Source organism: Varanus komodoensis, unplaced genomic scaffold (assembly GCF_004798865.1).
Source record: "Varanus komodoensis strain SLA01 unplaced genomic scaffold, ASM479886v1 scaffold55, whole genome shotgun sequence".
Taxonomy (NCBI): Eukaryota; Metazoa; Chordata; class Lepidosauria; order Squamata; family Varanidae; genus Varanus; species Varanus komodoensis.
In genome coordinates this window covers 951633-974057 of record NW_025336157.1, presented here as the reverse complement: position 1 = coordinate 974057, position 22425 = coordinate 951633, and the positions used below count along the sequence as shown (strand labels likewise).

General features: G+C 56.5%; 1 protein-coding gene across 2 annotated transcripts in view; it reads right to left on the bottom strand.

Annotated features, from left to right (window-relative positions):
- Positions 1-3475: 3475 nt before the first annotated feature.
- Positions 3476-22425, bottom strand: part of LTBP3 (latent transforming growth factor beta binding protein 3) — a 31160-nt gene continuing 12210 nt past the window's right edge. The window contains exons 5-28 of one of the 2 annotated variants that reach the window (XM_044448515.1): positions 22060-22134; positions 21294-21416; positions 19945-20103; positions 19292-19525; positions 18721-18737; positions 18036-18114; positions 17502-17597; positions 16927-17055; positions 15786-15917; positions 15552-15683; positions 14713-14832; positions 13628-13750; positions 12935-13057; positions 12065-12184; positions 11089-11217; positions 10717-10878; positions 9918-10001; positions 9498-9626; positions 8405-8542; positions 7274-7414; positions 6946-7107; positions 6452-6529; positions 5842-5973; positions 3476-4025 (exon numbers count right to left, since the gene is read on the bottom strand). In XM_044448515.1, coding sequence (XP_044304450.1) covers positions 3874-4025; positions 5842-5973; positions 6452-6529; positions 6946-7107; positions 7274-7414; positions 8405-8542; positions 9498-9626; positions 9918-10001; positions 10717-10878; positions 11089-11217; positions 12065-12184; positions 12935-13057; positions 13628-13750; positions 14713-14832; positions 15552-15683; positions 15786-15917; positions 16927-17055; positions 17502-17597; positions 18036-18114; positions 18721-18737; positions 19292-19525; positions 19945-20103; positions 21294-21416; positions 22060-22134 — 2969 coding nt within the window. In that variant the 3' untranslated portion in view covers positions 3476-3873. The remainder of the gene's footprint in view (positions 4026-5841; positions 5974-6451; positions 6530-6945; positions 7108-7273; positions 7415-8404; positions 8543-9497; positions 9627-9917; positions 10002-10716; positions 10879-11088; positions 11218-12064; positions 12185-12934; positions 13058-13627; positions 13751-14712; positions 14833-15551; positions 15684-15785; positions 15918-16926; positions 17056-17501; positions 17598-18035; positions 18115-18720; positions 18738-19291; positions 19526-19944; positions 20104-21293; positions 21417-22059; positions 22135-22425) is intronic. The other variant, XM_044448514.1, reaches the window with a different exon arrangement.

Here is a 22425-nt window from a genome sequence, read left to right as displayed (position 1 = left end):
GGGGGGCCCCGAGGCGCGCGCCCCCGACACACCCCCTCGGACTCACCTCTCCGGCGCCGATTCGAATGCGGAGCAGCGAGGCTGGCAGCCCTGCCCCGCGCGCGAGGCAGCGTGGGACTTGGAGTCCCGGCGCCGCGGGGGCTGCTGGGAAGGAGAGGCTGTCCCAGGCGCGGCCTGCCCATAGACGTATACCGGGTAGAGTCGCAAGTGGCGGTCCTCGCAGCTCCCGGACGCTGCGGCGCAGAAAGCAGGCGCCGCGCTTAGGCAAAAAAGAAAACTGTGATATGCAGAAGTGAGCGTCTGCCAAACGGTCTGAAACGTGTGTTTTTGTGGCTCCTTTGTACGCAGCACAGGCCGGCTTGCCTGAGCTGCGTCTTCATTTTATCCTCACAACAGCCCTGTGAGGTAGGTTTGGCTGAGGTTCAGTGGGCTGGCCTAGATTCATCCAGTGAGTTTCACGGCTGAATGGGAAGGAGAACCCGGATCTCCTAGTCCAACACCCTAACCACTTGGAGTCTTAAACTCTTTTTGTGCGCGGGGACTGCCGAAACACTGCTATGGTAAATCCTGGCATTTCCCCTTGTTGTATTTTTAATAGACAACTCACGTCCCATCCGCAGTTTTAAAAAAAGGGTAGCCACCTATAGGCACCAAAAGTTTGATTACCATACATTGGAGGCATTCTAAACTTCCTATCTCTATGTTTTTTTCTTGTCGTTAGAGGAAAAAACCGCAGTCTTGGAAAACCGCAGTGCATCCTGGGAGGCATAGGTTGCGTAACATCCCTGGGCATGCTGGGACTTGTAGTCTTTTGCCGCTGCGCCGTTTGCAATCGAAAAATTCAAATTTTCAGGTCGGGAGTTTCCTGCGTGCAACTGCTCTTTGCTTGGCCGTCTCTTACAAAGATGTAACGTATAAATTCTGCCAGCACTGCAGCCTTTTAATTCCTTCCCGGCTCCCCATATAGATGTGCATCTAAGCAGGGCAAGGGGCTCTCCTCTATGTGAGAGGGCTCCTTATCCCTTGCAGCGTTTGTGCTGAGCGTTATAGGAACGATCCATGGAGCTCCAGGCTGATGAACCTATCGGGAGACCTACAAGTTCATCATAAAAGTCGTGATGGATACAGGACCCCGCTGACCAGCCTCGCCTGTCCAAAAGGTTATGGCTTGTACGTATACTCCATTTTCGACTCTTCCACTGTTCCTGAGCACTGGCAGGCGCTCACTGCTGCAGCTGAAGCAAAAGGCTTTCTAAGAAGAGCTGTTCAGCTGCTTGATCCTGCTTTTACACAACAGCCCTGCAAAGTAGATCACGCTTAAGCGGGAGAGCTGAGGCTGGAAGCATGAGGCTTCTGGAAGGAAAACTTTGTGCTTGGTTTACGACTCTGCAGTCAGTGTTATCTCCCATTTGGCTAGTAAAAGCAAATCTCCCAAAGCCTCAAGCAGCAGGCAATCATCACCATTTGAAAAAGAACGAGGAAAGGCACAATTGTGCATAAATCTGCTCATGCTTATTCATATGTCTATTATTCACATACAAAGCCGAAATAATTGCTTTTATTTCAATAGCTGCACAGTCCATCTCATCACATTGGGAAAACTGGCCAACTGACCTGTGCACCAATCCATTCAGGTGCTGTGAAGAGATGCCAAGCAACAGTTCTTGTGGTTTCTTAAACCAAAATTGGGCAAGACCAGCAGAGTCCTGCAGCGTGGGATATCTGGCCAGCCCTTAATTTAAAAAAAACTCAAAAACTAGCATACTTGCTACAGGGAAAAGAGAGAAACAAGGTAAAACTTGTGGTCAGACCCCTAGGAATGCTAGAAAGAATGAGAGAAATGGACTTATATGTATGCAAAATAAGCCATGATAAAACTTAAGGGGCCATAATTAGCCTGCCATTGCTATGTTAAATTGTGTTTATACCCACAATGACCCTTTAGCTGATTTCAGCAGAAAGTGACACTGAATTGTTGACCCTCTGCAGGTGTTCATTAACATTGCAAAGCCGGACAACGGTATTGTCTGCTACATATTTTTCCTGTGAGGAATAGTTATTTCTTTCCCCTGAAAGATGTTTTTCAATTCTGCCATTTGGTCAGAGTTTGTTCTCTCTGTAAACCTACACAATCCATGTTGTATAAAAGATAGCCCTCACTTAAAAATGAGTCACACTCCCAAAAGTTTTGTTGTGATATGCTGTCAAGTCGTCTCAGGTGTATGAAAGACCCCCAAAATGTCCTATTCATTTTAGCGCTGCTCAGCTTTTGTAAATTCAGGCCTGCGGCTTCCAGGAAGAAGAACACCCATCTCTCCTTTGGTCTCCCTTTGCTCTTCTGCTTTCAGCTTTCCCCAGCATGGCTGTCTCCTCCGGGGAGTGTTGCCTTCTCAGGATGCGCCCAAAGCAAGGTAGCCTCAGTTGTCTAATTTCTGCTTCTTGGAAAAGCTCTGGCTTGATTTGATCCGGGACCCTCTTGTCGGTCTTTCTGTCAATCCAGGGAATTCCCAAAGCTCTCTTCCACTGCATGTTTCTAACACATCTCTTCCTGTCCACTTTCCTTAGTGATCAGGAGTACCACCTTGTGGATAATTTTGACCTTGGTCTCCAGTAAACACCCGTACAACTTGAGGATATAATTTCTGCATTAGTCTCAAACTGGCAAATCTGTATAGACCTGCTGTGGGTGGGTGGGAGAAAGACCGTATTTCTTATCAAACTGAACTGAAATGCCCCCAAAGTAATGACAACAATCTTTTTAATAGTTCCCAATCCCAGAAGTGAGCAGCAAGGCTTCATTGCAATAGCAAATCCATTAATAAGCTAATTACCTAGTGTGATTTTTAAAAAAAACCAGTCTTTGTCCTTCTACGAATCACACTGAATAGAGCTGAATACTTCAGAGATTCCCCACCAGTATCTATCTTTGAAATTTCTTTGTGCGGAAACTGGCCACCTTAACATTGCCAAGTGTGATGAGAGGCTGAATTGAAAGGACCGCCTGTTTTCGGCATTTCAGTTCCCTTGGACAACAGTTTATATATCCCCCGCCTTTGTCTAGGCAGATCTTCCAATATACGGTTAATCCTTCAATGCATCCAATTATGCCAGAATAAGAATGAGATCGTATGCATGTTTAGACAGGGGGAAAATCCTAAAGCTCCCAGCTGTGTTTCAAGGTGCCACAAACCCCTCCTTGTTCTAACAACTGTTTAGTTCATTCACATGCAGAGATGGTGGCAAGTCTGAGCTCTGGGATGCATGCGCTGTCCACCCAGTTCCCTGGGAATGTATCTGCAAGACAATTTAAGATTCCCCCCATATTAGCCAGTTTAGCATTGTGGGTCAAGTGCTGGCCGGGGATCTAGGAAATCCAGATTCTAGTCCTCACTCACTCTGGGTCAGTCAGACTTTGAGCCTATCCCACCTCATCCGGTTGCTGTGAGGGGCATTTGCCAGAATCAAGCACCAAACACAGATTTTCCTTCTTTTTTAATTAGCTGATTCACTTTGGAGTTTTCACCAGCATCTATTATGTACAAAAATGAGTTTTATTTCTGAACCCTACAGAAACAAGTGCAAACCAAATGCAGGGTTGTTTTTTTTTAACCCTAACGATAAACATCTGGTGCGTTAGGGAGCAATAAACAAGGATTGGTAGGGAACCTATAACAAGTATCAATGCCCCTTCATCATAGCTGGTACAAAAACATATTAAGAAGTCCTTAAAGAACGTAAGAACTGCTTTGCTGGAAGTTCCTCTTAGAATCCAGTTGCCAACAGCGATCACCCCGGGGGGCTCGCCGGGGCCAGCGCAGGGGGAAGGGAATCGGTCCGCGGCCACCTGCCCCCCTGCATCCGTGCCCGGCCGGCCTACTGCTGACGCTGGGGAATGCAGATCCCGTGAGGCCGGGAGCGCACGTACCCCGACTTGCACGTGCAGCGGTACGAGCCGCTGGTGTTCACGCAGCGCTCCGTCTTGCACAGCAGGCCTCGCTGGTTCAGCTCCCGGCATTCGTCGATGTCTGCAAGAGAGGCCGGGAGGCGGGAGGGCGGATGTGGGTTGCAGCCGAGCGCCAGCAAGCGCCCCCCACGCAGCCACGCTACGCACAGCCGTGCCTCCCGCCCCCCGCCGTTCGGCAGGCTCACTGGGGCTGTTTCAGGGCCCACCCCATGCAGGCCTAGGCAGAAAACAGCCCACGGCTCCCAGGCCGGCCAGTTGATCTCAGGCAACAGAATCCTGGCTGACTTTGGACCTGCAATTCTTGCGCAAGTTTAGACAGAGAAATGGGCCCTTGGTTGGGGCAGTGGGGAAGAGCAGGGATGGGGGCCTAGACCCTGCTCAGCCATGGAGCCCGCTGGGTGACTTTGGGGCAGTCACACACTCTCAGCCCGGCCTCCCTCACAACAACAGGGTTGTTGTTGTGGGGATAAGATCGAGAGCAGCAGGAGACTAACAAAGGAAGTGGTTTGAGTGCGTTGTAAGAAGAAAGACAGGACAGAAATCTAATTAACTGAACAGCCTGGGGATACAAAACATACAGTGACAACAGTTTTGTCCTATTTTGACCACAATGTAATGATGCAGCGAGTTGAAACAGCAGCGACAAAAGCAGGGCAAAGCTGGGGGTGGGGAAGGCGAGGCTTCTCACGTCGCCGGGAAGAGACGGAGGGGCGAGTCTCGCAGTCTTGCCGTTTGCACCACAGGAGGTCTCGGCGAGGCAACAGGGAGCGGAACCGCCGGTGCCCGAGGGGAGCCGAGCACAGGGGCAGCTCTGGCTGGCAGGCAGCCAGGAGGGAGGCGGGGCTGAAGCGGGCCCGCCCGATTGGCCCAGAGCCGAGCATTCGCAGGGCGCCCATTGGTCGGGAGCTGGCACAGCGACAGGGACAGAACGCGGGCTCCTCAAGGCTGATTGGCCGGAGGGCTCGGGCTGCGGGTATATAAGGAGCTGCGGCGAGGCTGGCCGAGGGAGTCGGACTGGAGAGCCGCAGGAGCAAGTGAGGGGCTGAGGAGCCCGGAGCCCAGGGAGGACGAGCGGCCACGAGACGGGGATGCTGAGCCGGACCGGCAAGAGAAAGGCTCCTGCAGCAGCTCCCAGGAGAAGAGGCTGGCACTTGAACGCCAGCCAGCAGCAAGGGCTGCAGCCTGAGCAACTGCCAGACCAGACAGAAGACTTCAGAAGGACCCCTGGAGGAGCTGGACGAATGAGCCACAAGATGGGGAAGCTAAGCTGAGATCACTGGAGCCGAGACAGAAGTGCAAGAAGAGAGGGGGCTGCTGGACCGGCTTCTGGAAGAAGGAAGGGCTGCACCTTGAATGACAACTGGCAGCAAGGCTGAAGACTGAGCGACCGCTGGACCAGATTGAAGACTTCAGGAAAAGCCTGACCATAAAGACTACCTTTCAAGCCTCATTGTCATCCAGTTATCCTCACAGCAACCCTGTGAGGGCAGTCACTTTACTATTCTCTATACACAACACACTAATAATTTTACATATATAATTCTCTATAAAGGTGTCCTGTCTTTTTTTCCTGCAAGGAACCTTAGGTAACATAGTGCCATTTTTATCCCTGTGGGGGTGGTGAGGCTGAAGCTGGCCAGCCCCAGGTCACTAGTGAGGTTCCTGGCTTCATGTAAACCCATATCTTCTGAGCACATACAGAAAGCATTGCTGTGTTGCAGATCCATTTGCATTACACTATTCAGGTTTGCTCTGAGGCCTTTGTATTTTGCCCTCCACTTTGATACTTTGCAGACAGAGTGGTGCATTAGTTACATCTGCAAATGGAATGGCTGCTCCTCCAGCCTGACATGCTGGGGCAAAAGTCTTAGGCTTACCTAAGCAGCGGGTGTGGGTTGCATCCAGGTGGAAGCCCAGAGGGCACTCGCAGATGGAGCCTTGCTGGGTGCGGACACAGCGGCCATTCAGGCAGCGGCATTCGTCGGAATCCTCCTCGGAGCTGTCTGCCTCTGTGGCGAGAAGGGGGCAGCCTGAGTTTGGGGGCCAAGCACTCCACTCCTCAGTCTCAGAGAACTGGGGAGCGGCATGAAGTACATCCAGATGGGGGGGGGAGTGTTCCCACACGCCAGAAAGCGGCCATTAGTGAGGCGGCCTTCTTTTGCAACGCCCCCCCTCTTGGGAGCAACACATAAAGCCTTGCTGGGAAAAGGCAGGCAAGGCTGCCACTGTTTTATCAAGCGCAACCCCTGAGAAATCGCCCGGTCCTGCTCCTGGCTCTGTATGAGGCTGAGGAGGATTTGCTGCAGGAGCCTCTGGCAGGTGGGGGCAAAGGTGAAAGTGGCCCAGCTGCCTCCATGGACGGGCCGGTCCCCTTTCCAGGCCGCCCAGAGGCGGCACATGCAGGAGCATCTTGTGCCGCATGTTCTGCGCCTGCGAAGCCGCCCACCGACGCGGCGCTGCGCTGCCCCACGGCTGCCCCCGTCTCACCTCGGGGCATCTTGCCGAACAAGGCGCTGAAGTCCCAGAAGGAGTTGCTCTCGCTGGGGGTGGACTGGCAGTTCAGGCCTGCGGACGATACACAAGGGCAGTGCTTTTGGAAGCCCTGATGCCAGATGCTTGGGAGCAGAAGGGGGGGGGGGTGAAAGGCACTCTGCACATGCCCAGCAGTGCCCTCATCTTCAGCATGGGTCTGTATATCCCACAACTGAGTGGATTCCTGCATGTAAATGAAGTCACTCTGCACATGCCCTGAGGCACTCTGCATCCCGGTTGCTTTGCTTACTCTAGAACAGGGCCCAGATGTAGAAAATGGATCTGTTTTGGCCCGCACTCATGGGGGCCTCACAGCACCCCCCCCCAAAAATCCCCCCCAGGGGGGAGCTTGCTGGGGGAGAAACGGCACTCGGCACATGTTCTCTGCCCCCCCCCCCCCCCCCCCCCCTCCCCCCCCCCCCCGCCCAGCGTTCCCGCCACAGGCCTACCTGGGCCACGCGGAGGGCAGGCGGCGCACAGGTACCCCCAGCCCTGGCCGTGGTGGCAGCAGCACTCCTCGTAGCTGAGCTGCTGGCCGCCGAACGGAGACGAACACATCCCGTCCTCCCCTCGCAGCTGCCAGCAGACGTCGCGCGGGTCGCTCACCCGGTCTGTGGGCGGAGGAGCGCAGGGGGCGGCCCCGTCGGTTCCTGCGCACGGCCCAGCCCTCGCCACGCCCGGCCCCCCGCACGCGCCCCAGTTGGCGGGGCGCCCCGCCCAGGGCCCCCTCCTGCGTGGGCCCCCCGGTGCTGCCCGGCCCCCCGGCCCGGGGCTCACCTGCCTGCGCCTCGGGCAGCTGGCACTCCTTGCCGCTGGGGCCCAGCGTCAGGGGCGGGTGGCACTCGCAGGTGAAGGAGCCGACGGTGTTCGTGCACCGGCCGAGCCTGCACACCCCGGGGTCCTGGCACTCGTCCACATCTGCGGGCCAGAGGCACGGGCCCTTTGCTGGCGTTCGCCCCACACGGCCTACACACACACACACACACACACACACACACACACACGGCAGCCCAGGTGGCACTGAGCGGGCGGAAGAGGTTCCCACCAGTACGGAAAAGATCGTGCCGAGTGAACACGGGGCCTAGATCGTGCCACTGCGCTGGCGCCCAGGGAGCTCAACTCCTTTCGCAGCCAGGCAGTCAAATTCCATCCAGGGAACTTGGCGGGAGCCACATTCCAGCGACGGGGAGAGGCGAAGGCAAAGCGGGCAAAATACCCGACAGGTCCGAATGCGCTAAGAGAAGCAAGAATGGGCCAAAAACTGCACCACAGCCAGGAAACTACCAAAAGGTCAGTCAGTGGGAGAAGCTACAGAAAGGAGAGCTGCCAGCTATGCTAACGAGCCCCATAGGGCTGGATCGGGGCCCCCACTGAACCAGCTCTGCGATTCTGCTGAAGTTGTCGTTCTCGTTATCCCACTGTCTTTCCTGCTTTTTTCCACCAGTGGGGAGCCAGGAACAGCTTACGTGGTCCCATTTGTCTATTCACAACACCCCTGCGAGGTAGGCTAGGCTGAAAGGGGGGGGTGCCTTGCACAGGTCACCGTGTGAGCTTCAAGGCTGAGTGGGGACTCGAACCTGCATCTCCCAGATCTCCACCCCAAGCCCCACTTCCACCGTGCGACGAGTTACTTTCCAGCCCTTCTCTTCTTGCTGCTGGCACATATATTCCACTGCAACCCACAGACGTCTCCCGAGTTAGTTTTCCCCCACATTCCCTCATCCCCAGATGCAAAAGCAGCTTCAGTCTCACAGCACCGACATCCTAACAATACCAGCATCTTTCCCACAAACACCTCGAAGCGCCCAAGATTGCCTTGGCCCAAAAACGGATGTCTAAAGTCCAAGAGGGAGCAAGAGCAAGAGCTCACGCCCCTCCGACAGGAAGAGAGAGGGCTGGACGACTCACCGATCTTTGCCTGCGCCACGCACTTCTTCTGAGCTGGGTCGTACATGGTGGAAGCCGGACAGGAGCAGCGGAAGCTGCCCCGGGTGTTCTCGCAGCGCCCATTCACACAGTTCGACTCGTCCAGACACTCGTCCACATCTAGAAGAGAGACGGCCCTGGAGCTCAGAGCCCGGAGGCATCCATGTTCCCCCACATTCCTCTCTTTCCCCCTGCATTCAAAGTCCTCTTCCTCTGCATTTAAGGTTGGGAGTTCATGAGACTGGATGCCAGTGACCCGCTTTGCACGATGCAGCAATTACGACGGGTTTATCAGCCCACAAATAGGTACAGTGGATGTTTTGAACGTGTCACTGCCAATGTTATTGTATTATCATCCTGAGACTTTTAGTGAAAGGACAGGATAGAAAAGCTTTGAATAAATACAGACACACATAATCAAAATGATGGGGAGTCGCCAGGTGTCGTGCCAACTTGGCCATCATGGATTATTTGAGGGATAAACAACCTGCACTTACCATCAGAGGCTGCATGGAGTGTTTAACCCTCATTTAAGCCATGATGGCTTCCTGCAAGCCCCAACTGCCCCAGTCAGACTGCACACGCTGGGAACGAACTGTGCGTTAATTAGCCCAAGATGAGCAGCTGGAGTGTTGATTTCCTCCTCAACGATGCCCAAAAGCTCGTCTTTTTCATTGCGGCTGCACCCTGGGCCACAAAGCCACCGGGCTCTCTCCACAGCTCCGAAATCTTTCTTCTCAGTCTTTACTAGCTGGGATGAAATCACGGCACACATGCAGTCAGGGTTTGGGATTCATGCCTTGCAAAGCACCCCTGGCTGAAAACCTGGAACGCCGCTGCAAGTCCGTATCCTACAGACCAGGAGAAGATCCCCAGCTGTCCTGGATGTCGACTCCCAGAAGCCCCAGCGTCAGGAATGCTGGGAGTTGAGGTACCACACTTCTGGAGGTCTGCTCCGCGCTACACGGACCCCATCTGACTGGTTGCAGGAAGCTTCTCCCCAGGCCAGCCTGCTCCGCCCTGGTACCCTCCATATACGTTGGGCTGCAGCTGATGGGCGCCCCGCAGTCCTCACCAACGCACTCCAGGAGGTTCCCGTCGTAGTAGAAGCCTTGCTTGCAGTAGCATTCGTAGCCCGGTTGCGTGTTCACACACTTCCCTTCCTTGCAAATCTCTGCCCCAAATAAGGCGCATTCATCTATGTCTGCAAAGCCAGAAATCAGGTTATCCAGAGGTTATAAGAAAACTCCATTCGCTCAGCCGTACGGTGGCCAATAAAAACTTTCCTAGAACATCGTGAGTTAGTTTGACTATGCAACTGCATATTGCATTCCTCCAGGTCGTGTGAAGCCAGCTATCCAGGGCTATACTTAAGGGCTGAATGATGAGGGTTATGCAAGGGTTGTTTAACCCTTGGATAACCCCCGATGGCTGGGTTCGCACGAAGGATGCCCATGCCTGCCCCTCTCCGCATGACAAGTTCCGAGAGACTCACCCCGGTGAGCTGGGACCCCGTAGTTCAGGAAAGTTTCGTCCAGAATGAATCCCTTGCCGTCCGGGCAGAGAGTGTGGAACTCGACTAGGGGGCAAAGCGAGAGAAACGCAGGCATCAGGGGGCTGCATTATGGATAAAGGCGCAAGCGGCAGACTCCGTGGAACATCCGGCCCACACGGGGCCTTCTCGAGGGCGCGTTTTCCATGCAAGGACAGCGGGTGTGCTCTTGCTATTCCCCTCCCTCACAGCAAACAACCTGAGGCTATTTCTCTGCATAGGCCGAGTGCTAAGCTGCTTTCAACCCAAGGACCAAAATTCATTTTGGAGACGTTCCTGGGGATCACATTCTGGTGGAGGCTGGAACCAAAAACCTCAGCGTGTTGTAACTTAAAGCACCGATCGCCAGTGATGATCCTCAGGAAAGGCTTTGCTGCTGCGGATGATGGGGAACACTTGCAAAAATTGGCGAAAGGGGCTCAGCCAGGGAAGGGGGTGGTCCTTCAGTGAACTACAGGGGGCCGGTTTGGATCCTAGTCCTGGGGTTCTGCACTCCTGATCTAAGCGGGTCCTGCCTCTTCTGGCCAGCGGCAGCAGCCCCGAAATATCTCAAGGAGGATTGTCCCTTCAGCTGCTGCCTGCCCTTTCCCTCCAGAGGGAAAACCGGGTCCTTTTTGCACCCGAATGGACCCCACGCCACAACTGCAGCGTGGAGGCTCGCCCTGGTGGGCGAGGGAGCCCCCCGCCCTGCCTCCCCCCCCCTCGCACACGCACGAGGGCCAGTCTGGCCCCAGAGGCTTACTGGAGTTGAGGATGGGGCACGGGTAGATCTCGCACTGGTCGCCCCAGCCGGCGCCGAGCGAGCAGCAGCACTCCCGGTGGGTGACGTTGGTGGCAAGGATGCTGTCGCAGAAGACGGAGTCGTCGAAGTTCAGGTAGCACTCCTTCTTGTTGTGCGGCAGCTCTGGGCGTGGGCGGAAAGGTCACTCTCTGCGCCCGGGCCACGCCAGCCCCGGCTCCGGCTCCGGCTCCGCCAGGACCGGCCCTCTCGGGAAAGATTACTGCCGCTCACGCTTCCACGCAGCCCCACCGCCAAGGCTGCCGGGGGGCCGCAACGAAGACGGAGCCTCCTTCCTGATCTGCCGCCCCGCCCCCCATGGGAATTCACGCTCACCCTCACAGCTCTTCCGGTCCTCCGACGGCCCGTAGCCCTCCTTGCACAAGCACACGAAGGAGCCGTCCGTGTTCTCGCACGTCCCGTGGGGCTGGCAAAGGTCAGGGTCTTTCGCACACTCGTTGATGTCTGCGGGGACGGCGCAAAGGTTCAGGGGCCTCTCGGGCGCAACGGCGCCTCCAGGCCCCACGGGGCCGCCCAGCTGTGGGGCAGTGGGCACTCGGGGCGCTCGCAAGAAAGGGCTGCCCGGCTGGGATGTGGGGGGGGGGTCCCTGGCATGAAATGGCTGCCTGGGCATTTCCCCCCTCGTTTTTCCAGAGGGCAAAAGGGGAGCCTACAGAGAAGACCCAAATGCAAAGCGCGCGGCTGAAGCCCCAGCTCCAGGACAGGGGGCCAGGCTCTCGTGCCCAGAAAAAAACGGGGCCGGAGCAGAGCTGCTCCCCCGGCCAGGCTCCCAGCCAGCGAAAACGGGGTTTGGTTTTTATTTGATTCATTTAAAACTTTTCTAGACTGCCCCATTACTGGAGTCTCGGGATGGTTCACCAATACAAAATGTGAAAAATAAAGCTGAGCACCCTAAAAGCTCAACTAACAATAAAACCCCAATTAAAACGGTCAAGTTGTAAAACCTGAAAATAAAAAGGGTCTGAAAAAGATTTCTTTTTATGATTTCGGAAGGAATGCTCCGAGACCGGCAGGGGCGCAGAAGCAGGTGGGGGGCGAGAGAAGAGCTGGTGGGCATCCAAGCCGGCACCTGCCCTCCCTCCCTCCCTCCCCGCCGCCAGTCCAGCCCCACACGCCTTCCGACACTGTCCGGGGCAGGCTCGGCACAGTGGGGCAAGCGGCTGGTTGTGGGGCCGAGCCCGCCCACGGCAGTGACGGGCCCCAAAGGGCCAAGCGAGGCCCCTCCCTCCCCTCTCCTCCCCTCCCCGAGCCCCCGTCCCGTCCCGGTCCCGCTGGGGGGGGGCTCACGCACCGCGGCACTTCCGGCCCCCCTCCAACTGGTAGCCCGGCTGGCAAAGGCACTGGTAGGAGCCCACGGTGTTGGAGCACTTGCCTCCCACGCAGGCGGCCGGGAAGTCGCACTCGTTCACGTCTGGAAAGGAGGAAAGGGGCAGCCCCGTGCCGACCGCCACGTCCGAGCACAACCCGCCCGAGCGCCTCCCTTGGGGCCGGAGAAAGTCGCCCAGGCCTGGCAGGGCTGGGGCTGGCAACTGTTTCTCAGCAGGGAAAGAAATGAAGCTCTGCACATGCTCAGTGGCTTTCTTGTCTCTGTAATTTCGTGCATCATAGGGCTGCCCCCGTAGGACTGAACACACGTCCTGGACCTTCTCAAGGCCCTGCCTGTGAGGGGGAATTACACACACACACACACACACACACACACACACACACACACACACACTGCTCCTGCACTCACAAAAACATGGCCCAATATCATTTCCCTTATGCTCAGCTCCAGGGGTTTGGGTGGCGGGTGGTTGTTTCCCGAGAGAATTGCTGCCTGCGCAACTCAGACAAACCATTCGCAGGCAGAAAGGGGGCCGCTTTCGCCATCACTTCTCCCCTTCTCAAGAAACAGTGGAATTCAAAACTGGTTGTTATTATTTCTCTGGATGGATAGCATTGTTATCCCGCTCTTCAACCTAAAAAATTTCCCAAAGCAGCCTCGGAAGATCCATCGGCCCAGCATCCCCGCCTTCCTCTGGCTTGCGGTTTAAAAGACACGACACAAAAAGAAAAGCGATTGGGAGGGAGGAGGAAAAAAGCAGGCAACAGAAGTTTGGTGCCAACACCGACGAAGCCTGATTAGGGGGCCCAGCAGATAACTGGCGCCAGCTCTCACCTTCACAGCGCGGGCCGTCCTTCACTGCCTGGAAGCCTGCGGGGCACTGGCACTTAAAGGACCCCAGCGTGTTCACACACACCCCGTGGGCACACAGGGGTCCGTCTTCACACTCATTTACATCTGCCGGGAGAGAAGCAAACCGACTGGTCTCTTGTCCCATCTGGCTAATAGAAGAAGTGGGCCTCTGTTCCTTTGTACACTGATTTTTGGCCTTCCCCCAACAGAAGCTGTATTTCTGTTTTATCACCCTCTCCCAAAGGCCACAAAGCAGTGACTGATCCGAGGCAGCTCTGCAGCCGTGTGGGGACGGAGAGGTATTATTTTGCATGACTATTACATGCATATCCTTCTCTTTGGGTTCGTGCAAGGAGCCCAGGGGGCTTAAAAGCTTCTCCAGCCCTTCTTTATCCTCCCAACAACCCTGTGAGGTAGGCTAGGCGGAAGGCCGTGACTGGCCCAAAGTCCCCATGATTCTACGATTATTGCTATAAACTCCCCGGGGAGCTTTGCTGATGGGCAGCATAAAAAAGTGGTGACGGTGACGATGATGAAGAAGGCCGAGTGGGGACTAGAACCCGGACCGCCCGGGCCCTGGGCCGATGCGCTAGGCACGGAGCCACACGGTGTCCCATGTGGCACAGCTCTGCTGGCCAGCACGTGCGCGCGTGTGTGTGTTTGGGGGCAGATTACCAAGGCAGCTGCGGGCATCGGACGCGGGGGTGAAGCCGTCCCCGCAGGAGCAGCGGAACGAGCCGGCCGTGTTCTCGCACCAGCCGTGCTTGCAGGCGACCTCCTCGGCACACTCGTCCACATCTGCGGGGAGAGCAATCCGGTGAATCCCCCGCCCCCCCCATCGGTGGGAGGAAGGGGTCCGTGGGGGGGAGCTTTCCGGGCCAGCACCCGGCACCCATCCCATCCCGTCGCCTGGCAAGACTGTCCCCCCCAGGACCACCCAATCCCCTCCCCTGAAGGCCAGGAACAAGGCGCACGACCGGGGTGGTCGGTACTAGTCGGCCAAACGTCAGCAAGAAAACCGCTGTGGAAGTTTTGCACGCCGGACATTAATCTGTGCAAGTTTACAATACACCAACGCTTCAGTTTTGCAAAACAAAACAAAGCAAAACAAAACTTGATTCTGCGAGCCAAGTTTTCAAAACAGGCTTTTTTTCTTTACTTGTAGCAAAAGGAAAAGTGGCAAAGGAGAGAGGTGTGCCGATGTTTCCCTCTTTCTGGCCATGAGGACTAGAAACTTAGTTATGCTTTTTATGCAAAACTTCAAGAGCAGATTTGGCAGATGCCCAACAGGCGGCCTTTTTGAAGCAGCCCTACATGGGAATGCTCTGTTTAAACAGAGCGCAACACTATGCAAGTTTAGACAGACAGAAGGACTACAACGCCTGGAGACCTGCAGTTTTCTTTTGCTTTTACCCGTACATGACATTTTATTCCAGCTGTAAAAAAAAGTCTCCAGACATGCTGGTTAGACACGGAGGTGAAATGGGAGGGTTGCAAGAGGGTGCAAAGGGACTCCAGACCGCGAGCAGAGAACGGTACGTGCACGAGAAATGCCTTGTCCAAAAGCTCACCACAGGGCTTGCCATGAGCGGCTCCTTCTGCCCCCTCCCCAGCTGAGAAAAGGCACTCAGCATATGCCCAGGGGTACCCTTTCTCTGTTATTATTTCAATGAAGGGAGGAATTCCGGCTTTGGAAAAGGGATCGTGGTCCGAGCCCTGGGAGGGGCAGCTCAGCACAGACGCGGCGCGTGGCCTCTTACCGTAACACAAGCCGCTTTGGCCCCGGAAGCCCGGCTGGCAGGGGGAGCACTTGTAGCTGCCGGGTCTGTTCTCACACCGCCCATCTGGGCAAGTCCCGGGGTCAAGGCATTCATCGATATCTGGGAGGGTGGGAAGGAAACACAGGGCCAGAAGAGGCCAGTCAGGGCTGGCTGGTGTGCGGAAGGCCGGAAGAGGCTGCATTTGGAACGAGCGAGGAACCCGGCTTGGGGGCAGAAGCCGGCAGGTCCCCCCCCCCCCCGATGCACAGCCCTTGCCCTCTTCTCTCTTCCGTCATCTGCCTCAGACGGAGCATTCACATGGCCCTTCAGCCAGGAGCAAGGTCGACTTACGCACAGCTGACTTGAGCGACTTGTGAGCTCTGCACAAGAATTGTGCAGGCGACACCCTTCACACGAAGGAGCCACCCGTGTCCCTGAGCAGCTCAAAGACTTGAGGCAGCAACCAGCTGCAGCCTTCGGGGACCAGGCATGTGTGCGGAAGTGTAGCTAACTCCGCACCCAGCGGTTTTGAACGTCCGCGTTTGCATCGCTCTCATCTGTTGTACGCCACTTCGGTGGCTCTTTAGCAGGTAAAGCGGTATACAAATGCAAATCGTTTTCACCATGCCCAGCCCTTCAGGATTTCCAGAAAAGAAGGGTGTTTCCCACGCCTGCTACAAGATGCCGGGGACATTTTGCCGGTTCAGGCTGTCGTTCCTCTCCGTGCTGGGCCGTGCTTCCGTCCCCCAGGACTGACCCATGCCCCAAATTTAAGTCCTGCTCCCTCCGTGCCTGCCGGCACCGCCTCTCCCGCTACCCAAGACCCCCAGCCTTGTCACCTTCACAGAGGGGCTGCCGCGAAGGCGTCTTGAGCCGGTAGCCTGGACGACACTCGCACTTGTAGTGTCCCGGGAAATTGATGCAAGATCCGCCGTCCCCACAGATGTTGGGCTTGGCACACTCGTCAACATCTGGGGGTGCAGGGGAAGAGGGAGGAAGAAATACCGGGTGGCACCGCGGACGGAGACCCCCGCGGCGCCCGCCTCGCCCCCCGGGCCCCAGGCATGTCTCACCCACGCAGGAGCGCACTCCCTTGAGCACTTTGAGCTGGTACCCGCGGTGGCAGTGGCAGTTGTAGGAGCCGCCGGTGTTCATGCACACGCCTTTCCCGCTGCCGCAGGGGTCCAGATCGCACTCGTCCACGTCTGGGCAAAGGGGGAGAAGGGAGGCGGGTGAGGCGGGGAGCCCCGCCGTGCTGGGCCCTGCTGGGCCACGCACATGGAGCGGGACACTCTCCCCGTGGCACGTGGCTTCCCCGGTTCTGGTTCTGCTCCCTGGCCCGCCTGACTGGCGCATTATTTCAAAGGGTAATTAAGGTTGAAGTGTCTTTTTCAACTGGGCAGCTGGCGTGCCGAAAAGCAAAGGGCGCGATTTCCAGGGCTGCGCTGCTTTGGGCTCAGAACAAGCGGTTTTTGCTTTGCTGGTGAGGTGCTTGAGAAAGTAGCTTTTCCTTGGGCCTCAACCATTTGCCTTCTGGGATAGCAGGGCCTGCCAAGACACCCACCGCTTTATGTATGAATGGACTACCTCCCAGGGATGGCGGAGCGTGACTGTAACTCTGAGCATGTTCAGAGGGCCTAGAAGGGCCAGACAGTCTGCAAAGGCAGGGCAAAGACGCGTCAAACTAAGAGGACTGAGGAGTTTGGCTGTTTCAGGCAGGGTTTCTTGCACGCCCTCGGATCTCTGCTGTGAGCGGGAGAAGCGCAAAGGCGAGGCCTGTCTCCGCGTTTCCGTGCCCAGTGAAACACACACAGGGCCGATTGCAGCTGCATGTTTATCCCTCTTCATGGGAAGCGGCTGAGGCACTGCGGGGTTTCTGGGGGGACGGCGAGGCCTCCTTTCCCCTCTTCCCACCCCTGGAACAACCTCCATGCCGGCTCCGAAGCGGCACTCGCGACTTCAGAGCCGCCACCAGCACGGGCAGCTCTGCAAAAGCGGGAAGCGAGCGCTCCGCAGTCGCAGCCTCGGAGCAACTCCAAGTCTGGGGCTGGGGTTCCGGATCGTGCCCTGATCACCTGGCCAGTCTCGCGGACCCAGGACTGGGCCTGTGGGACATTTAGATGGGCCTCCCTGAGCCCAAATCTCACGTGGGCGATGTGGGCGAGCCGGGACCAAGGGCAGCAGGAAGAGAACTCCAGAGAAGACGCTCCTTACCCACACAATATTCGAGCTGCGGGTGCCTCCGGTATCCTTGGTTACAGTGGCAGGTGAACCCTGTGGTTGCTGGGATGCACTCCCCGTGCCCACAAAAGTTGCGGTTTACCCTGCAGGTGTCCGTATCTACTGCGGGAAGGACGGAAGGAAGGGGGGACACTCAGGGAGGCAAACACACCAAGACATGAAACCCCGCTGGACGACGGCGAGGGCTTCCTTCTCTAGCCCGGGGCTCTGATGCGAAGGACCGAGAGAAGATGACGGAGGGAAAAGCAGCGTGGGAAGGAGAAAGGAAAGAAAGGAGAACGCTGCTCCATCTTCGGCACCGGAGGAAAACGCGTTCGCTTCGACAGGAATGCTGAACATGGTTCAGAGAAGAGTCCTCTCTGTCTGTCACAATAATTTTCTGCCGCCTGCATTTCCGGGAAGTGCTTCCAAAGCAGGCCACCTTCACTGACCGCCCCCGCTCCCCAATTTCCGACATATCTGGGGTCCACCAAACAGTGGGCAGGGTTGGGGCCCTCAGGAAAAGAAGGGAGAGAAGCAGAGACGGAATGGCGACCAGGTGAGCTTACCTGTTACCTGTGTAGGAGATATAAAGAATTCGTTGACCCCCTTGTCCTCCGGAGGATATTTAACCAGGATTGCAGTTGTGGGCTTGGGGACCACCGCTGTGGGTCGAAACAAGAAGCACGGAAACAGACAGTGCTGCAGCAGGACATCTGGAAGTTCAGCGCCCCCCCTTGTGGGACGCCCCCCAGGAGAGTCCCAAAACTTGCAGGCGTTTCGACAAGCCAGTTCCTGGGATTTTAGTCTCCACTCTTGAAACGGCCCTTTGTGCAACAGACCAGTTCAAGCTGCCCGTTCCAGACCAAGCCATGCAAAATAGGCGGCCTTGAAACAGGGGCTAGAAGAGGTTGCTGGAAAGCTTTGTTTTTCTCCTAGCGCTACTGGGAAGGGAACTCCAAGGGGCACGGCAGGTGCTGATGAAAGGGGCTCGCTACTGCATCCACACCACAAGCAGAGCAGGAGATCTTGGGCGCGTCCCATGCCCCAGATGAAGCCGCACCGGCCTCGGGCCCCCCACATCGCTGCCCCGTCGTACTCACCAGGGTATCGGGGCCGGAAGGTGGGCGTGTTGACAAAGAGGACCTGCTGCTCTTCTGAATTCGTCACGTGGCTGGGGGGCTGAAAATATTGTGGGAGAGATGACAGAAAGCCAAGCTAAAGCCAGGCAGGGTTGCAAACTGCCGGCTCGCAGTCTTCTAGGATGCAAAAGCCTCCTTGTCCAAATACTCCAGGACTACTTACTCTGACTGGCAGCAGCTCTAAACCTAGCCTACCTCACAGGGCTGTTGTGAGGATAAAAGGGAATGGGCGGAGAGTATCCGAGCCACCTTGAGTTCCTCGCAAGAGGGGAAACAGGCAAGATATAAATGCAACATCGGTAATAATACTCTGATAGGAATCTTTGTCATTCTGGCCTTAGAGGCATTGAATCTGGGTTTTTTCCATTGTATTACGTCCCCCTCCATTCCTGTCTTAGAGAAAATTTAAGCGCATCCACAACTCACAACGGCAAGAGGCAGATCTGCCTTTTTCACTCTCTCCCTCCCCAAAAAATTGATCTCCAAAACTTTCTGGGCAGTTTGTTGCCGAAATGGATCGGTTCCTACCCACACTGGGCTCACAGCTGAACAAGCAACGCCTTGGCGGGGGGCTTAAAACCAGTCATTCCGCTTCATCCTGTGAAAGATTTCCTTTCCCCGCATCCTGCAGCGTTTCCGTACTTACCACAGGCGGCGTGACGGCTGCAAAACACAAACCAAAACGGGAAGGTCAGAGCATTTGACAAGCACAATTGTTCACGGCAAATAAGAACGGTTTTGGTCGGCCAGATAGGACCGTGTGTTTACCCAGTCCAGCATTTTGAGGACACGGTGGCCGATCCGCCGCTCACAAGACCCACCAAAAGAGGGAGAAAAGGGGACTGGAAGAAGGGGGGGGTGGCTGGAGAGGAAATCTCGTCCGGCCATCGCTGATCCCGCAAGCCAGGGGTTCTGCGCCCTTTCCAGACATTCAACTGGCATTTCATATCTTACGAAGCACCAGCGGATATTCCCCGGGTTCTGCCTTGCCTTTCACTCACTGTATTATCATTACCATGCGATTATTACATCCACCCAGAGAGGAGTTTTGAAAAATGTTCCAAGGAAGAAAGAAGTCAGGAGGACACTGAGGTAGCTCAGCTTTTGGAGCTGGCTGTACTGCAATGCCCATCATCCCCTGCCAGCAAGGAGGACCCCAGGCTGGTGAAGGCTGCCCAGGAGTCCCAGGAATTTCCTTCCGTTTGCCCAGGACTCACTGTACGTCTCCTGGGAATCGCTGCCCGGAGGCAGACGGGTGGGTAACTCCACTTTCGGCGGCGGCTGCTGCTGCTGCTGCTGCTGCTGCTGCTGCTGCTGCTGCTGCTGGAAGTCGGTCGTTCCGTCCGGGTGGATCTGCAGCGTGAATTCGCTCTCTCCCTGGATAGTCAGAGTCTGGTGGGAGGTCAGGATGTGATACCCTTTTCCCGCAGGGCAGATCTCGCGGAAAGAAGCTGCCGGGGCGGTAGAGGCACAAGGTAAGCACACAACACTTCCTGCTCGCGCCGCCCTCTGAGCCAGCACGTGGGTCCAGCGTTCCCAGAGAGAGAAGCAAGGCCCAAGTCAGCCGCAAACGGCCAGAAAACACCTGCAGGGGGAGCGCATGTCCGCGGACAGATATTTAGGTAATGCAGAGGCAACAGTGAGCTGGACAGAATACTTGCCCCACACAACAGCTGAGCCAACTTCCTCGGTTCCGAATCCAATTAGCCCTTTCTGAGGAATCATGAGGACTAGCATCTTGCTTCATTTTTAGGGGAAAGAGCGCAGCTCAGCACATGCACAGGGCTGGGAAAGACACGCTCTGACACAGGACCGAAGGCGCAAAAGGGCACCGGGATGAGGCCGCGTCCTACGCCCATCCGCCGCTTACCGGTTCCGTCGGCGGGGCAGCGCTCGCAACGGGCCCCCCAGGCCTTCCCCACGCTGCAACAGCAGGTCTGGCGGGTGAGTTTGGTGGGCAGCGGGTGCTGGCATTGGTGTTCGGGGCTCACCAGCCGGAAACACAAGCTCTTCTCCCCAGCCTTCTCCGCTGTCCCCCACCGGGGAGAAAAGGGAAGAGAGGCAGAGCAGTTAGAGCAGGGCTGTGCTTAATGCAGCACCATGTATGTGAGGGGCGAGTGAATGGCTCGCTCGCTCGCTCTCTTTCTCCCTCTCTCTCTCTCGGCCTGAACTACCCTGCAGCTTCGCTGTGCAGATACAATAGCAGTTGTGAATTCACACAGCACCCTGAGCTCCTGGACCCAAAGGGCCGGAAGAAAAAGAGGCAGTTATACAGAACAGGATAAAATGCAGCTCCATTCTGGGAAATCAGGTTGCCAATCCCACAAGAACAAGGGGGCTAAACCTCAGGATCGGAGGCCAAGTTTGGCTCTCGGGGCTCCTAAACCGGCCCCTGGGTTCCCACAGGGAGCCACCCCTTCGTTCCCACGCGCCAACCCTGGGGTGCCTTCCCAGGTGGGCCATTTCTCACGCGATCCTAAAAGGCCAGAATCCCTTTTCTAAGGCTTAGCGGCCTTTAAGGGCTGCAAGCCAGAAGATCCAAGAATTTTTGGGGGTGTCGCTGCTCCTTTTCCCTTTCTGCTCTCACTTGCTATTCAAACGCACACCTTCTTGCCTAACCTACCTCACAGGGCTGTTGTGGAAACACCCTGCGCCTGTGGGGAAAGGGGGAGAACCGCAGGCACTGCCGCGAGCACTTCCTGAGAGAGGTGACAGATAAATCTAATCGCTCACGATGTAGAAACAACAACACCGTTGCAGGTGAGAAGGCCTCTGCCCATGCGCAGTGAGCTCAACAGCACCACAAGACTGGGGAGGGCCAGCATGGATGCTGAAGTGACCGGCTCTGACGCAAGCGAAACTTATTCCTGACACCTGGGAGAACTACCCAGGAGGTTTCTGCTGGGGCTAAAAACCGGATTCCGAGGAACTGCAGGATGGGGTGGGGACCAGACCCCGCTGTGCCTGTCCTCAGCCTTTCGGGATGTTGCCTCCTGCTGCGGCCATTTTGTGCGGGTGCCGGCGAGGGCCCCTCGGCTTGCCAAGGTGCCCGCAGCGCCGGACACTGGCCAAGCCCCATCCCAGCTCCCCAGCAGCAGATATTCGACCTGCCCAGAGAACTGGCAAGCCGAGGGCCGAAGCGAGGGGAAGAGCGAGAGAGAGGAGGAAGAGGAGGAGGAGGAGGAGGAGGAGGAGATTCCCGCTCAGCGCGATACCTACGCACACAGTGGCTTCGTCCCGGACCCAAGACGTGTCCCGGTTTGCATGCGCAGCGGAAGCTTCCTTGTGTGTTCAGGCACTCGCCTCCCTGGCACACGCCCTGCATGGTGCACTCGTTGATATCTGTGGGGGGAAGAGGCCCCGGATTGGTGCCCAGTGGCCCACATGCGCCCGTGGCTGGGGGACATGGGCAGGGGCAGCTGTCGCCGGGGCCCCTTCGGTGCAGCGCTCGCTTTTGCGGTGTGGGAACTCGGCACTAGAATCACGGAATGGCCGAGTCGGAAGGGACAGGGGAGCCCATGCTCCTGCTCAGGGCAGGACTTCAAGGGGGAGGATCCAAGCGCCTGAGCTGACGGAGGACTATGCAACGGACTCAGAGGCATTTCTAGGCATCTGGCTTGCAGACGCCCCAACAGCCCGGCTTTCCCCAAGCTGCAGATTGCGAACACCTGCAGACAAGTTTTTAAACTTTCCACGGTGCCAATTTAGTTGTGCAAAAATAAGAAGACACTGGGTCAAAAGGCCTCTTTTCCCCATAAGCTAAAGCATGAAAAATACTTGTGTAGGCTGGGAAGATCTGTGCATTTTCAGGAATTCGTGAACGAGTCCAAATGGATTTGCAGGAAATCCGATTCCGCCCAAGACGAGACAAGGAATCAGAGCCGGCGATCCATGGAACGGATTTCGAAACACCGCTGCCTCTCCGTCCGTTCCACAGCATGTCTCAGCCCCAGGACCCGAAGGGCGCAGAGGGGTTTTGTGTTACCCTGGCAATGGCTGCTGTTCAGTCGCTTGTAGCCCTGTGGACAGTCGATCCCGTGCGTTTTCTGCACCCCCAAGTCTGAAAAAAGAAAACGCAGGCTTCAGAGAACTTCACACACGCCTGCAACCTGCCTTCCGTCCGGCCACAAGCCCCCACACGATGGAGGGCCGTAAGGGGAGGCATCACACAGGCGCCATTTCCGCACGGCGGGACCAGAGAGCCGCCCTGATGGGCGAGACTAAAAAGCAGAGCAGGGACCGTCCCCCAAACGGAAAGCAGCGTATTTTATGGGCCCCTTAGTTCCATCTCCCACACTGCTGCGAAGCCCAGATTTCTTCCCACATCCACAGAATGAAGAACTCTGTGGAC